General features: G+C 48.1%; 1 protein-coding gene across 1 annotated transcript; it reads left to right on the forward strand.

Moving 5' to 3' along the window:
• The first annotated feature begins 356 nt into the window (after positions 1-356).
• MLYCD (malonyl-CoA decarboxylase) lies at positions 357-13996 on the forward strand. The gene is made up of 5 exons (XM_081119684.1): positions 357-1345; positions 7828-7940; positions 8935-9091; positions 10620-10769; positions 12832-13996. The coding sequence occupies exons 1-5, from the start codon at positions 806-808 to the stop codon at positions 13363-13365; spliced, it is 1494 nt and encodes a 497-aa protein (XP_080975810.1). The 5' UTR covers positions 357-805; the 3' UTR covers positions 13366-13996.
• Positions 13997-15672: the final 1676 nt, after the last annotated feature.

The raw sequence follows: 15672 nt of genomic DNA on the forward strand, positions 1-15672 counted from the left end.
TTATTGTCTGTCTCCTCCTTTAAACCGTAAACCCCACGGGGCACTATTAGGTCTGTCTGGTTAATTATTTTATCCCCGTGCCTGAAGTAGGACCTAGCACATACCCAGCGGTTGATAAACATTCTGTTGAACGAATGAATGAACGAAAGAACCAACACTAAGGAGGAAGAACCCGGCGGGGAAGCGGTGCTCGGGCCCCATTTGCCACATCCATGAGCAGCGCTCCCGCAGGCGGCCCGACGCTGGGTCCCAAGCCCAGGAGAGGGAAGGGCTGCCGCTCCGGGAGTCACTTTTATAATCAGACCCTGACGACGAACTGAGGGCGCCTAGGCTGCCTCGTCAGAGGCGACCGCCGCGAACACGCAGATTCCCGACGCCGCCCCGGCCACGCTGGGTCAGGATCTCTGGGACTCGCGGGTAGGAATCTGCACGCGTAACACGTTCCGCGGGTGACTGATGCGCCTTGAAGTTAGAGAGCTAAGCATTAGAGAATAGACGGCGCACGCGGTGGGGGACGAGGAGAGGCGAGGCTGAGACGGTGACTTCGGGTGACCAGGCAACAGGTCGGTGGAAAGAGGCTGGAAGCCGCTGCCAGCCCCGCCTCCGGGGCCCGGACCTTTGGTCTCACTTGGCCTCCGGCCGCGCTCCGCCCCGTCCCCGCCCCACCAGCCCCGCCGCCGCACCCTCCGATTGGCCACCGTCCCGCCCGTCCCCGGGCCTCGGCCAATGGGGCTGGCGCGCGCCGGAAGCCGGAAGCGCGGCATCAGTGGCGGCGGCGTCACCTGGGCAGCTGCCGCCAGGCGCCATGCGAGGCTTCGGGCCAGGTCTGGCGGCGCGGCGACTTCTCCCGCTGCGGCTACCCCCGCGGCCGCAGCGGCCGCCCGGATCCCGGCTGTCGAGCGGGCCGGCGGCGGTGGGCGCCCTGGAGCGGGCCATGGACGAGCTGCTGCGCCGCGCCGTGCCCGCCACGCCGGCCTACGAGCTGCGGGAGAAGACGCCGGCGCCAGCCGAGGGCCAGTGCGCGGACTTCGTGAGCTTCTACGGCGGCCTGGCCGAGGCGGCCGAGCGCGCCGAGTTGCTGGGCCGCCTGGCGCAGGGCTTCGGCGTGGACCACAGCCAGGTGGCCGAGCAGAGCGCCGGTGTGCTCCAGCTGCGCCAGCAGTCGCGGGAGGCGGCCGTGCTGCTGCAGGCGGAGGACCGGCTGCGCTACGCCCTGGTGCCGCGCTACCGCGGCCTCTTCCACCACATCAGCAAGCTGGACGGCGGCGTGCGCTTCCTGGTGCAGCTGCGGGCCGACCTGCTCGAGGCGCAGGCCCTCAAGCTGGTGGAGGGGCCGCACGTCCGGGTAAGGCCCCGCCCGGGCCGCCCCGAGGCCCTGGCAGCGGGGACAACCCGGGTTGCGCCCCCGCCTTGCTCCCAGGCCTGCGGGCCCTTGGCAGCCCCTATATAGTCCTCACTGCCCCAAACATTCCGCTTTCCCTGCCTGAAGCTGGGCACACTTCACTTTGAGTTACAGACTCCAACCTCCCTCCACTTCCTTCCCACGCTTTCTGAATCCTTAGCTCCCTCTAGTCATGTCTTGCTCCAGTCCTTACTGTGTAGTGTTTATTAGATAAGACCATCGCCTCCTTTTAAGAGACTGTCATGCCTCATTCATGGTTAGTATGCTTCATAAAGACTTATTATTTTAGCCGAGAGGTTTCATCTATGTGGTATACTTGAACGAGTACCAAACTGAGCACCAGGGAGCCTTTCTGAAAACCTGGATTGTGTCAGCAAAAGTTAATTGTGCACCCATTACGTGTAAGCCATTTTCCTAAGAAGTCCTGTGAAATGCACAGAGATGACTAGAACTTGAAGTCTCCACTGTCTTAAGAGTCTGATGACTTCTGGAACTTGATTCTTACTGCATAGGAGTCGAGTGACTTAGGTAGAAGGTCACCTGTCTCGGAATGAAATTATCCACCCTTCCATCCATCCTTCAACATGCGGCTGTCAGTCCAGTGTTTATCTTGTGTGAGGCAGGCTCTAGGCTCCCAGGTCACTTGTCCGGGAGCTTCTGTTCTAGAATGAGAAGAGTGCTTTTCATACACTTGCTTATTTGGTCCTCTGCAAGCCATGGGGAACTGCTATAGGTGAGGTGATGAAAGCTTGTTGAGGTCCAGTGTGGTGCCCGGAGCACAGAGCTAGTGAGAGAGCCACAACTCAAGCCAGGCTCCATGTCTCTACAGTTGTGTACTTCATCACTACCCAGTGACCCTCGGAGTTGACCATTTAACTGGAGCTAAAATGGATTTGTCTTAGAATTTGCCTTTTTCTCTAAAGTGGAGGGCAGATAAAACCCAGTTTATTTAGTTTCTCTAGTTGTGACTGTGTATTTACTCTAAGACTGTGCAAGCTCCTGTCTTACCAGCAATCCCATTCCCCATCTTTCTCTAAAACCAGTCAGTCTTTACTCCCTTCTTGAAAAGTCATCAAGCCACACATGCCAGAAGGATCACATTTAGTGTCTTTCATTTGGTATTTATGGTGCACACCAAACCATCCTGGACAACGTTTCCTCTTTACTCGCCATTACTCTCCTCCATAGACTCACTCACCTCTTCAGCCAAGCTGACTCTTGGATGAAAAGTTCCTAAACCCATGTTCCCTGTGTTATTCCTGCTTGGGAGTCCTGGTGGCATAGGAGCCGCCTCCATCCTTAGGTCATTCACTCAACTTTTCCAGCCACTCCAGCTCAAAGTGGTCTTACCCACTTTTGAGCTTGATGGCATGCATTGTTATCTGCACCCCTTGCTTGGATTTTATACATAAGCCACAGAATTTAGTGTTTGAAATGTATTCTTTTCCCTACCCCCAACTAAATGATCAGCTCCTTGAAAACTGGGAAGCTTGTCTTAAATTTCTTGAAGCATTAAGATAGACTCCTGGGTACCCTGCTCTAAGACAAAGTCAGCACACTAATCATTCCCATTTGTCTTGATGTCAAATCGCTCCACTCACAGTTTTGAGCCTAGAAGGAAGCCCAGAGGGCTTGGGAGGTTTCTGCACAGCTGAGAGAGACATCAGACATTCAGACTGCCCTTGGTAGATTTCAGCGTGCATTGGCCCTGGGTGGTTTCTAATGCCTCTGACAGTTCTAAATCTCTGATTCTCTGACACTACTGAATGCATCCCCTTGCTCTTGCCCACACAAGGAAACAGTTATCATGCAGGGGAGAAGGAACATTGTGGCAGCTGAAAGCTGTGACATTGAGACTTGACTTGGAAGAGAAGAGCTTGCCCCAGGGAAGTCCAGAGCTACCAGCAACACCAGGTCCTCAGATGTTCAGGGTTCCCTTGTTTTTTTAACCAAGTTGTCCACACATGGGAGGGAAGAAAACATATACCAGGCAAAAAGCCACATGCAATAAAGATATATTTTGAACAAAGGGTAAATAATGATAGCTTGACCTTTGCTTCTGCACGTGGTCTGGACACATCAGGTTCAGAAGCCTTTTCTAGTTTCTATCATGCCTCCGTTTACCTAAAAATCCTATTCTTTTATCTAGTATGTCTGTTAGTAGCCAAAACTGGTGATTCCCTTCTCCTTTGCTCTTCATAGTTACATAAAATTTCTAAAAATCCCTATCATTGAAATCATTCAGAGAGTAGTTTTTTTTAATCCATAAAAATTGTCACTGGGATCTGATATTGTAATCTGTCACCAGAGTCAATGTCCATCGTGATTCCCTTCTAGATCATTCTGGATTTTGTATCCAAGTTAAAGAGGTGATGCAGCTAGAACTTTTTACTTTCAGGAATTCAGTATTAGAAACCACCAGAAGTTTGGCATGTGAAGCTTTAGGGCAGGAGTCCCAGACCCTCAGGGGCCTGTGATGCCGTGACCCTGGGGGAATGGGGAGCTCCTCTGCAGTTGTCCCAGATGTCAGCACCACTTACTGTGTGCACACAACAGACACCCTGTCACACAGGCATGCTACTTGCCTGGCCCCTGCTGACCTTAGGACTTGCTAGGTAAAGTCAAGTGAACATGCACTGGTTTACATGAGGTGCTGTGGGCTCGGTCCTGAGCATTTACCCTGGAGTGGATTCACTCCATTGCATACCTGGCATGGGTTCTTGTTTACTGGAGCCCGTAAGGTGCAAAGATGCTTTAAAATAACCAGCAATGTGAGGCCAAACAGGATGCTGATTCTCAGTGCCTTTGACCAGACAGTGAGCATAGTGGAAGAAGCACTGGGTGGGGAGACAAGGCAGGTTCCCATTCCTGTCTTTGCCATCCACTGGTTAGAGGCATGATTTCAGGTGACTTTAGCAAGTCACTTAACTCCCTGGGCCCGTTGGTTCTGCACTGAGGTGAGAAATTCAGCTGATGGTATGCTCAAGGTCAACCAGCTTCTCTTCTAAGAAATGCCCTGAGGGATATGGAGCTTTGCTAAAAATCTGTTTTACAAGTGGGGGTAGGTTTGTCAAGACCTTGGCTCTGACCAAGGGTTGTGATTTTTGGAAATGTGGGAAAAATCCAGAAGACTGACACTTCCATTTCAAGTATTGCCAGGCATGAGGCCAGGTGGGTCTGTGTCTTTCCTTGGAGAGTGTAAGTCAGACAGGTTTCTTTTCTCTTCTATGGGGATCTTAATCCTTTTTGATAAGAAGTTCAGAGTCAGGTTCACATCTCTGCTGGGAGGATACAAGGGCTACGTTGAAGGAAGTGTTTACAGCCTGGCAAAGGTCAAATATGTGTTGTTTTTTTTGACATAGCTAAACGGATGCCTCCTGAACACAATGCCCTGTGAATTTGTAGGTGTGCACCCAGCTCTGCTTATGGGGTGTGAGGGTGTGTGTGGAACATGGGGAGGGGAGAGGGATATGTGGGGGGAGGGGGGTATGTGGTTCTGTGTGTGTTGGTTTATAGGCTTTTTGTTTTTTCCCCAGAGACATTCGCAAAGGCCCATTTGGGTTGAAGAGTTAGGTTTCTTAGATAAAATCCCCAATGAAACTGAACTGAAGCCCATTATAGCAGGTCTGAGTGCAGTTCAGCGATCTGTGGGCACTAGGGGGAAACTGGCATTTAGAAAATGAAAGGGTTTCTTGATGGGTGATTTAAACATAGAAATTATGGCGAAATGAGAGGTGTGCAAGCCTGAACAGAAGCATGGGTGGAACGTAAAAGAAGGGACTGAACTTGTGTCAGACACGGTCAGCATCCTCACCGTTGCAGCGCCCAACCCGGGTAGACTGTGTCATACAACCTTGTTTGGTGGCTTGTCTTGCTTTTAAGTTAGTCTAGTGGTTCTTGTTGGTTCTACTAAATTCTGTGCTTAGCTAGACTGAAAAAGAACTTATTTGTAGATAGGAAAGTGGGCCCCAGCCGCCTGGGGGAGGCAGCAACTTGCATGAGTTGGAATTGTACCTAAAATGTCGTTAACTTCAGCATGATGACACTTTCCTATAGCTTTCAGCTCCCTTCCCCAGGGCTTCCAAGCAATGAAAAGTAACTCTTCTTCACATACCAAAGAATGAGGAGGTCTTGAGAGCCAACAGTTTCAGAGGAGAGTGTGGAGACAGCTTTTTCTCTGCTGAAATAGAGTTGGCTGGCCTTCTGAACGGTGTCATCCGATAACTAGAATTGGCAGTACAGAGAAACTGAGACCTAGCACTGACTTTGGCATCGCCACAGTATTCCCAGCAGTTGTGTTTCTGAGCCTTGGATTGTTGCTAAATGATTGCAGGATTAATGAGCAGAAAGTATAAGTGAGTTCTTTCCCTCCTGCTCCCTGTGAGCCAGTATCCTTGCTGCATGGGGTGGCTCATTCCAGCCTGAACAGCTTCTTGTCGTGTCAGAGCTGAGCAGTGGAGACTTGTGACCTTTAACCCAGATTCCCAGTTCTTGTGACCAGTGTCACATTTTATAGCTGTCAATAGCCCAAAATAGAATAAAGAGACTTTTAGACGGGGAGCTTTCATCAGCCAAATCTTTTCTTTAATAATTAATACTGAATTAATACTGAAACTAGATAGTTCCAGCTTTTTCTATTATGAATGTAATAGGGATGCCAGTACATCTTACATGTACCTGGACTAATCCATTTCTAACCATTTTGTACAGAGGTCCCAACCTGGGGTCCAAGAACCCCTGGGGATGAGTCCATAGATATATTTCAAAGGGTCTGTGAACCCCAGGAAATTGTATGAAAATTTTAATTAATGTGTTTGCATTTTTCTGGGGAGAAGGTCCCTGGTTTTTAGCACATACTCAAGAGAATGTGAAGACCCCAGGAAGATTAAGAACCATTGTAGTCAAATAGCAAATGACACCTCATAGCCTCCCTTCCTGCTACTTCCTAATCCCCACCCCAGCGTTTCTTCTCTTTTTCATTTGATATCAATCTATTAGCCATCTTCCACATGGAAGGCCCCACTAGATGCTTTGGGAACTAGAGGAATTAATTAGAAATGACCTATGCCCTTACAGAGCTTAGAGCCAAGCAAAGGAGGCTAGATTATGGAATCAATCGAGAGTTAAAAGGAATTGCAAAGGTAATCCAGTCCAGCTGCCTATCAGATGCTTAAATCCTTTTTTTAAAAATCCTCAACCGAGGATATGTTTTTATTTATTTTTGTAGAGAGTGGAAGAGAGAGAGAGAGACATCTATGTGAGAGAGAAACGTTGATCTGTTGCCTCCTGTGCATGCCCCAAACAGGGACTGAACCTTCAACCTAGGTATGTGCCCTGACTGGGAATCGAACTCACAACCTTTTAGTGTACGGGATGATACTCCAACCAACTGAGCCTCTGGGCCAGGGCACTTAAATCCTTTTCAAAACAGCTCCACCAAGTAGTTGTCGACCCTGTGCTTGGTCACTGTCATGGGGAAATTCACACACTCCTAGGATGACATCTGTGGACAGCCCTAGGTATTCAAAAGCTCTTTAAGTTCAGTCTGAGTCTGACTCTGTCTCTCTCAGTCAGTCCTAGATTTAGCCCCTTTCCTCGCCACTCTGGCTATGAGAAAGCTTACTGCTGCTACATGTTCAGTGTGGTCACAGCAGGCTAAACTGAGAAGGGTCTGCTCCTGTTCCTTTCTTACGCACCGCTTGTTCTGTTCTTGCTTGGAAGGTTTCAGTCCAAATTATTTTTGATGGTAAAGTTGACTCAGACTCTTCAGAAATAGATATAAGTAAGTGAAGTGAAATTAGACTAATTTCATCACATCTGAATGCATGGATTGCCAGATACAATATTATTTTATGTGCTATTAAGGGAGGGAAAAAAAATGCTACCTGTTAAATTGTGACCCACTGTCATTTGAAAGATGCATCCTGACCTCAAAGATGTTAAAATATGAAAATGCTCACCTTAGAGTTGATGAACTATGGTACCTGGGCTCAGTACCTGCTTCTCCTAGGAAACGAGGAATGATGTTTTGGCTGAACTATCAAAAACCGTTCCTGGGGGTATGGGGGATTTGAGCTCTGTGCTGCCTGAGTTAGCACTTCCTTTATGGAACCATTCATTGTTCTAGTAACTATGTTTTTAGTTGTGTTCATTTCAGTGAATGAATTGGGACATATTACTTGATTTGGGAAACTTAATTCAAGTTGAACACTCCCATTCAGATATCTTACAGATTGAAGTAGTAGAGTCTAAAGGAAGCTCTGAATTCTGTGTAACTTGGTTGAGGTAAGAGTTCAGTCGCATTGTCTCAGGAAAGGCTGTCTAGAGAAGCATCTTGCACAGTCTCCTTTGATCTCATATTTTCGTGTTTTAACTCACTGGGCTGGTGACGATGCAGAAGAGCTGACACTTTCTCTTCTTTCCAGGAGATGAATGGAGTGCTGAAAAGCATGCTCACAGAGTGGTTTTCTTCAGGGTTCCTAAACCTAGAGCGGGTGACCTGGCATTCACCATGTGAAGTACTTCAGAAAATCAGTGAGTAAGTATTCAGGTTTTCTTATTTCTTATATCTTAGCTGAAAGCCAGTCTCCATTCACATGCATGTTTTGTCCCAAGCCTGATAAGACCCAAACACAGCATTCACAAATGTCGTGGCCGTCCCAGCAGGTGATGTCGAGATCACGGAGGAGGGAAGTGCACACATAGAAACTGGTGATCCTCCCAGCAAACCTTCATGCGAGGTCTCATTTATGTTCCCGTATTTAAAGCACATGGCCCCACTTTTTCCCAAGACCTCATTATCAGAGCTGTATGAATCCACTGGACCAAGTGTTTGCATTAGTAATCCAAACAGCATCTATCTCATCATTAAAATTTCTCCCTTGGATAAAATCTCTAAATTAACTATCACGCCTAATTCCAGCATGCCCAAGACACAGTCAAATTCAGGCTAGCACATCACAGTTCTCACAAAAGGGGAGAGCTCTTCCCGCCTCAGGATCTTCACAGTCCTTGCTGTCTTACGTAATCCGAGGTTGGGGAAATGTACTGTCTGAAGTGTAACTGACTGGAGGGGCTGCTGCCATTGCACGTGCCGAAAACAAAACAGTGGTCGCCTGAGGTTGCCAGCCAGATGGAACCAAGGAATGGTGTTTGTAACATTGACTTCAGACTGCAGAGATTCAAAGGAAATAAAAGACATAGAATGTTCAATGACTAAGCATCTGGTTAGTTTCTGCGTTACAATCTGCTGCACAACTACTTCCCAAGGGCCTCGCAAACTAGTCTTAGGACCGGGTATTAAAAATTAGAGCATAATTTTGTGTGTAAAATGGTCGTTAATTGTAGTTCCTTTTAGTCACTGCTGTTTCACATTAAAATGATTTTCTTTGAATTTTCCTGAAGAGGCAATTTAAGCTGTATTTAAGGGATTTATTTGACTTTAGTGAATAATATAAATCAGAATCAGCAAAGGTTATTTAACTTGTAAATTGAACATTTGTCTTACTTACCTCGTTACAATCTTCTGTCAGGTCTGAGGCTGTGCACCCTGTAAAGAATTGGATGGACATGAAACAACGTGTCGGACCATATAGAAGATGTTACTTCTTTTCTCACTGTTCCACCCCCGGGGAGCCCCTGGTGGTTTTGCATGTGGCACTGACAAGTGACATCTCCAGCAACATTCAGGTACCTGCGGATGGGCAGTTCAGGACAAGGCAGGTGTCCTGCAGAGCCTCTTAAGGTTTTTAAACTTGGTTTTATGCCTTTTTTTCAAAAGCTTAGGCTTTTGTGGATTTTTTAATTGGCTACATAAAGCCTCTAATTTTGTAGCTACAGAATGTAGATGTGTAGTATGTACATGGCTTTGAAATGAGGAGAGTGTTCATCGGGGTCTACTGACTTTGAGCTGAGAAAGGGGGACGTCTATGACAGAACATCTTTGTGAGGTAGAAAGAGCTGCGAGGGCAGAAGAGAAGGAAGCATGCATGGTTCAGCTTTTCAGCATTTGTTAAGTGCCTCTGGGTAGTTTTAAACAACATGTGATTGAAAAAGAGACTCAGTGCTGTGTCCCTGATACAGGCCCAGAGCTCTGCCCTGTGTGAGTGGAGGTGTAGGAGGGAGGCCTGGCACAGCCCAGGAGGTGTCACTGCCTCTGCTTTACCATCTACCCCACTTTCCTTATGACAGCAGTTCTGACCCTTTCAGGAGTCACAGAAAAGACCCTTTGAGCATCTTAAGGAGATGAAAGCCAAGGATGTTTTCCCCAGGGGCATATGTGCAGAACGCACATTCCGTCCACCATTTCAGAAAGTTTATGGACTCTCAGACCTCATCGTGGGTTCTGGGCGAGCCACCCCAACCTCAGGAATCAAATGTAGCTGGCATTTCATCAACTTGGGCTTTCTCATTGTTGGAGGGAGTGTCAAGGTTAGACCAGGCAGCTTAAAGAGTAGCCTAAATGTGTTCAGAAGCAAGCTGGTGGGCCTTTATCAAAGCCAACTGAAAGGTAACCACCCACTATTCCACTATTCCACTGTTGTCAAGTGACCCACAGAGTATTAAGGTTTTGAAAACCCCGCAGTCAAAACTTAGAGCTAATAAAAGCAGACTTGGCAAGTCTTAGCTCAGATTGCTTCGTGGCTGTGTTTTCACTGAGGAAAAACAAGAATGGGGCACAAAATCAAAAAGGTACATAGAAAAGCCAGGAAAAGGTAAGTTTCCTAAAAGAAAAATTATGTAGGACTCGCTGGTCTCTTGAGAAATCAAAAACATTGTAGTTCAGAGCAGAGAAAAGGAGTTGAAGTAAATAAAGTGGGGAGCAAGCAGGCCTTTGCAGAGAGAGGAGCCATGTGGCCTACACAGAGGGTCGAGAGTTCTCTCTGGGAGTTGAAGGGGCGTAGATCAGTCACGTTTCAGTTTGCACAAAGGCCTGAAAAAGACAAAAAGGATATAAATTGCTCTTCAACAAAGTTTGCATGAGATTTCCAAAGAGAGATGACACAACACTGAGCGCGCACCTCAGGGAAGTTGTGAGTTGCCACCTTCAGGGAGATTTCAGACCAGGCCAACCAGTGTTCAGTCTTCATAGCCTGGTCCTTGAATGGAGGGGATGCAGGTCTCTTTCCTCTCGCACCCTGTGAGGATTTTCTTATGGGTGAGATGCAGGGTGTGAGAGCATCCAGGCCCATTCACCACCGTCCTTTGTGTTTTGCAGTCCATAGTGAAGGAGGGTCCTCCCTCGGAAACGGAGGAGAAGAACAGGATCGCCGCAGCCATGTTTTATTCCATCAGCCTGACCCAGCAAGGCCTGCAGGGCGTGGAGCTGGGGACCTTCCTCATAAAGCGCGTGGTGAAGGAGCTGCAGGTGAGCGCGGCACCCGCCGGGGCGGTGTGGCTTGGAGACCCCCTCTTACCCTGCTGCGGTGCAGTTGGTAGCCAGGTCTCGGGACTGGTGATGGGCAGGTGATGAAGATCGAGCTGGGAGGAGGGAGGAGGGGTTAGAAAAGGGCCCCAGGCACTTCCCAGGAGCCCTGAGACCACTCAAGGGAGGAGCAGAAGGGTCAGGAAACTAGCCTCTCCCACTGGCCACAAATGCACATGTGTTCTGCGGACATCAGTGTTCTGATTTGCATATGTTGTCGCTGCATAATCTTGAGGAGGGCCACCTTCCATTCTCACCTGTCCCAGTTTGGATGATACATTTTATGTCATTCTAGCCACACCTGACCGTCCCCCCACCCCCCTCACCCGTACTCTCCAGGCTTCTGGCCCCTGACGTTTCATCAGCCTGGGCTTTCTCATTGTTTGAGGGAGTGTCAAGGTTAGACCAGGAAGCTTAAGAAAGACTGGATTTATAAAATACATTTGTAACTTCCTTCTCTTTAACCATCCTATAGCATCGGTGTACAGGTTCACTCCAGGTCCAGGCTTTTTAAAACTATCTCATAAGAGGCTAGGGTAAACTATAATGAGTAGAATCTAATTATTAGTAAAATAATTAGATTGTTAATAATTGCCTCTGAGAGTGGTGTTCTCTGCTTTGGGTAGTTTCAACACAGCTGTAGCTAAAGCTTTTCCTTAGAGAGTGACGGAGTGGAATTAAAATATTTATGTGCTTTGTATTAAATTCACAATCAATTTTAAACCTGAGGACTTGGGACTCAGGGGCGTATCAGCTTCATTAGAATCACTCTCTGCCACCTTCCCCAGAGGTGGCAGGAAGCCACATCTAATTAATATCAGTCTCTTCCTATTTCCTCCTTCTCTGCTGAAGGTGTAAATGACTGGGGCAGGGAGAGGGTGGCTCTGCTGAGGGTAAGACAGGGGAGCAGAACCCGGGGTTCGGGGCACTCACCCACAGGCTCTGTTTGTCAGTCAGTCAGAGTTAGCCCTTTGGCCCAGGAGTCATCCTGACAGTTGGCTGCTCACCCACCACTTGGCTCCGTGCCGGAAAGTCATCAGAGGCCATCTCGAGGAAGCGTAGTCCTCCTGCACAGTGGCAAACACTAAGACAACACAGTGCAGGAACATCGTCAGGAAAGCAATGGTGTAGGTTCTTCTTTTGACATTATCCTGTTGTTAAAATTGTGTGCATTTTAATGAGAATGAGGAAATGGCCATGCTCTAAGTTCACAAGGCATGATATAAATAAAAGTCTCACCTGTGTAAAGATTGACCAGAGAAAGGCCAGAAGGAGTTACACTATCAAACTGTTGAGAGTGGTTATCTCAGAGAGGCGGAGTGTTAAGGTTTTCTTTGCTTCTGTCATAAATCTTTTAAAATTTTTTCTATAGTGAGCACATATATTACATTTATAAACCAAAAGTACTGGATTTTTAAAATTGAGCATTGAGATCTGTGTGATTTGAATAATAATGATTGATCTTTATCAGCCGATGTGGAGAAAGACCCATTATCTCCCCTTCTATCCCATCCTCTGCACCCACTGTGGTGTAGCTGGGCAATCAGTTACTTACTCAACAAACAGTCATTGGGTACTTGTGTGCCAAGCACCAAACCAGATTGTGTGGCTACAGAGATGTCCATGGGAGGAGAATGGTGTGCCAGAAAGACAAGATCTATAGTCAGAAGACTGCATACCAAGTCCTACTTCGCAGCAGCCCAGCCTTGATTTCCAGCAAGTCCCCCAACTTGCCACCATGATCAGTGGTACAGATGGAGACAGGCTTGCCTTGGGGCTCAGGATGCCTCCAGGACCTGGCACACATCAGATTCTTAATAAATGTTCCTTGAAAGAAGAAAATTAATGCATATCAAATATCACTTTGTAAGCTACACAGCATACACAGGTTAATGATACGTAAATGATAAATGGACAGGTGTTTCTGAATCAGTGACACCTGCTGAATTCTCTGTGTGTGTGTGTTTTCTCCACCTTCCTTCCCCCACCCCACCATGCCTTACAGAAAGAGTTTCCTCACCTTGGGACATTTTCAAGTCTGTCTCCTATACCTGGCTTCACCAAATGGCTCCTGGGGCTTCTGAACTCACAAGCAAAGGATCATGGGAGGAATGAATTATTTACAGATTCTGAGTGTAAAGAAATCTCTGAGATCACAGGGGGCCCCATTAATGAGACCCTCAAGGTCTTTCTCAGCAGCAACGAATGGGTGAAGTCTGAAAAGCTGGTCAAGGCGCTCCAGGCCCCCCTGATGAGGCTCTGTGCCTGGTACCTGTATGGAGAGAAGCACCGAGGCTATGCCCTAAACCCTGTGGCAAACTTCCACCTGCAGAACGGGGCTGTGATGTGGCGCATCAACTGGATGGCCGACCTCAGCCTCAAGGGCGTCACTGGCTCGTGCAGCCTGATGGTCAACTACCGGTACTACCTAGAGGAAACGGCCACCAACAGCACCACCTACCTCAGCTCAAAGAACATCAAAGCTTCTGAGCAGGTCCTCAACCTGGTGGCCCAGTTCCAGAAGAACAGCAAACTGTAAACCTTTCCTGAATGGGTTGGAGAGTGATGTATCTAAAGGGAACTCTCTTAGTAAAGCAAAGTCACAAAGTCACAGTGTTCTCTTGCCCTCAGCAGGGTTATACTGGCAGGCTGGGCCCTAACTTCTGTGGTGCAAGGAAAGGTGCAGGCCCTGACTGTGTGACGGTGGCAGGTACAGGTGGACACAGACTGGGGGGGATGCAGTGCTCTCCAAAAGATTGTCTTGTTGCCTTTGGCCTGGCTCCCTGCCTAGGGTTGGTGCTATGGCACCTGTGTCCTCAGGAAGCTTTAGAGCCCTTGCTGGCTGTCATCCCAGGTAGATTAGTCAGCCTCACCAGGACTCGGGCAGGCGGTCCAGGCAAGAACAGATTTTTCTTCAAGCTTGAACATAATTTGGCCATGGTGACTTCAGCCATTGCTCTCCACTCATTGCAAAGGGATAGAGGGCTATGCTACATTTTACTAATTATATTTTGGAGATCACAAATGTATGGGAAGGTTCATGACTTTGTTGTTGCTTAGGGCTTAAATTCAGTTATGGACTTTTAAATGTATAGTGATTCAAGTTCATAATGAACTTAATAGTAAAGAACAAGTTTGTTCTGTGAGGCATTAAACACATGGTTATTTAAGGTCGCGTGGTGGTTGTCTTTGAGATCTGAGACCTCACAAGCTGGAATCAGCTCTGAAGTGTCAGCTGCGCCTCTCGTCCCCAGCCAGCCTGTTGGCATCCGTGGGTGCTCCATGAAGAAGGCCTGGAGTGTGTGGCCTCCATCAGAGATGAAGGGAGAAGTAATACTATGGTTATGGGAAGAAAGCGGGCAGGTGTGTGTCTCTGTGTGTCTGTGTCCGCAGTGTTTGCACAGTTCTCAGACAGGTCGCCTTGCCTTCCTTTTCAATTTCCACACTTGTCCCCTGATCCTTCTCTGTCATCTTCTGTGACTTGTTGCCTGATGACAGTCAGCATGGCAGTAGTCACTGCTAGAACTTGTGCTTTTCTGAATCCTGGTCGAAGCTGTCTCATGTTTCTGTGCATTGCTTTGAGCTAATTCTGAAAGCCCGTGTGTTCAAGAGTTACTTGCAGGACCCTGGCCAGCAGTCCTTTTATGCTGTTGGGCCCCCTTTTAAAGACAGAATTCCTCATGGCGGTGATGGGGCCTGCCAATGTCCCAGGCCCTTTGGGTATCTATAACCACTACTGTGCAGAGCTTCCACCTGTGTCAGTCACCTCCCCAGGCTCCAAGATCAACTGCTTCTCTGTGTCAGGCATGCCATAGAGAAGGTGAGTGGATATGGATAGTGCTGTGGTCTGAATGTTTGTGTGTGTGTGTCTCCCCCCCCCCCCCAATTTACATGTTGAAATTCTAACCCCCAGAGGTGGTAGTGTTAGTGGGTAGGACCTTTGGGAGATGTTTAGGTCATAAGGGTGGAATCCTCATGAATGGGGGTAGTGCCCTTATTAAAGAGACCCCACAGAGCTCCCTCACCCCTCCACCATGTGAGGATACAACAAGAAGTCTGCAATCCAGGAGAGGGTCCTCACCCAACCATGCTGGCACCTTGATCTCTAATTTCCAGCCTCCAGAAATGTAAGCAATAAGTTTCTGCTACTTACAAGCCACCCCAGTCTGTGGTATTTTATAGCAGCCTGAACGGACTGAGATTAATGGATATGGATGGGTAAGGATGGATGGGTCTCCCTTCCCTGTACCTCAGTCCAAATCGCTGAAGGGAAAGAGCTTACGATGCCTCTATTACACCGCACTGAGCTGAAATTCCCCTGCCTCGTGAATGTTGCAGGAAACCCCTCATTGCTTACTTCTCACAGCCTCTGAAAGCAGAAGGTCTAACTGGCCTGGTTCCCACTTCCTCTGAGGGATTAGACTGTCCAGCTGTACATACGTCGTCCTTTGCACAATGATCACAGCAGAGCAGGAGTCAAAATCAGACAGCGGCTGGTTTGAAGGCAACAAAGAAAGGTTCCTCACTGGATCTTACACCCAGTGTTGGGAATTTATACCCTCCAGGAGACCCCTGCCCATGGCCCAGATGACGTCCCAGGGGTGACCCAGTAGCTATGGTGTACGCGCTGCCTCCAGGCCTGGTTTCCATCCCACTTGCTCTTAGCAGATCCTGGCAGTCACTGACCACAGTATCGTCTTCTGGAAAATGCCCCGCAGTGTGACGGGCTCTCAGTAGGTGCTCAATAAGCTGTCATTAGTAGTTTTCGTAGCTCCCTGGATTCAAAGCTGAACCCATATTCAGACATATTCTATAATTCAGACAGACCCCAGATCTTTATCCATTC

The sequence above is a fragment of the Miniopterus schreibersii genome, assembly GCF_964146895.1.
Source record: "Miniopterus schreibersii genome assembly, chromosome: 18".
NCBI classification, from domain to species: Eukaryota; Metazoa; Chordata; class Mammalia; order Chiroptera; family Miniopteridae; genus Miniopterus; species Miniopterus schreibersii.

What these genes read in the sequence shown, in the direction of transcription:
- MLYCD (XM_081119684.1), top strand. Translation starts at nt 806, where the DNA reads ATGCGAGGCTTCGGGCCAGGTCTGGCGGCGCGGCGACTTCTCCCGCTG. An exon ending in TGGAGGGGCCGCACGTCCGG is followed by an intron (nt 1,346 to 7,827) that starts GTAAGGCCCCGC and finishes TCTTCTTTCCAG; the next exon opens with GAGATGAATGGAGTGCTGAA. An exon ending in ACATCTCCAGCAACATTCAG is followed by an intron (nt 9,092 to 10,619) that starts GTACCTGCGGAT and finishes TGTGTTTTGCAG; the next exon opens with TCCATAGTGAAGGAGGGTCC.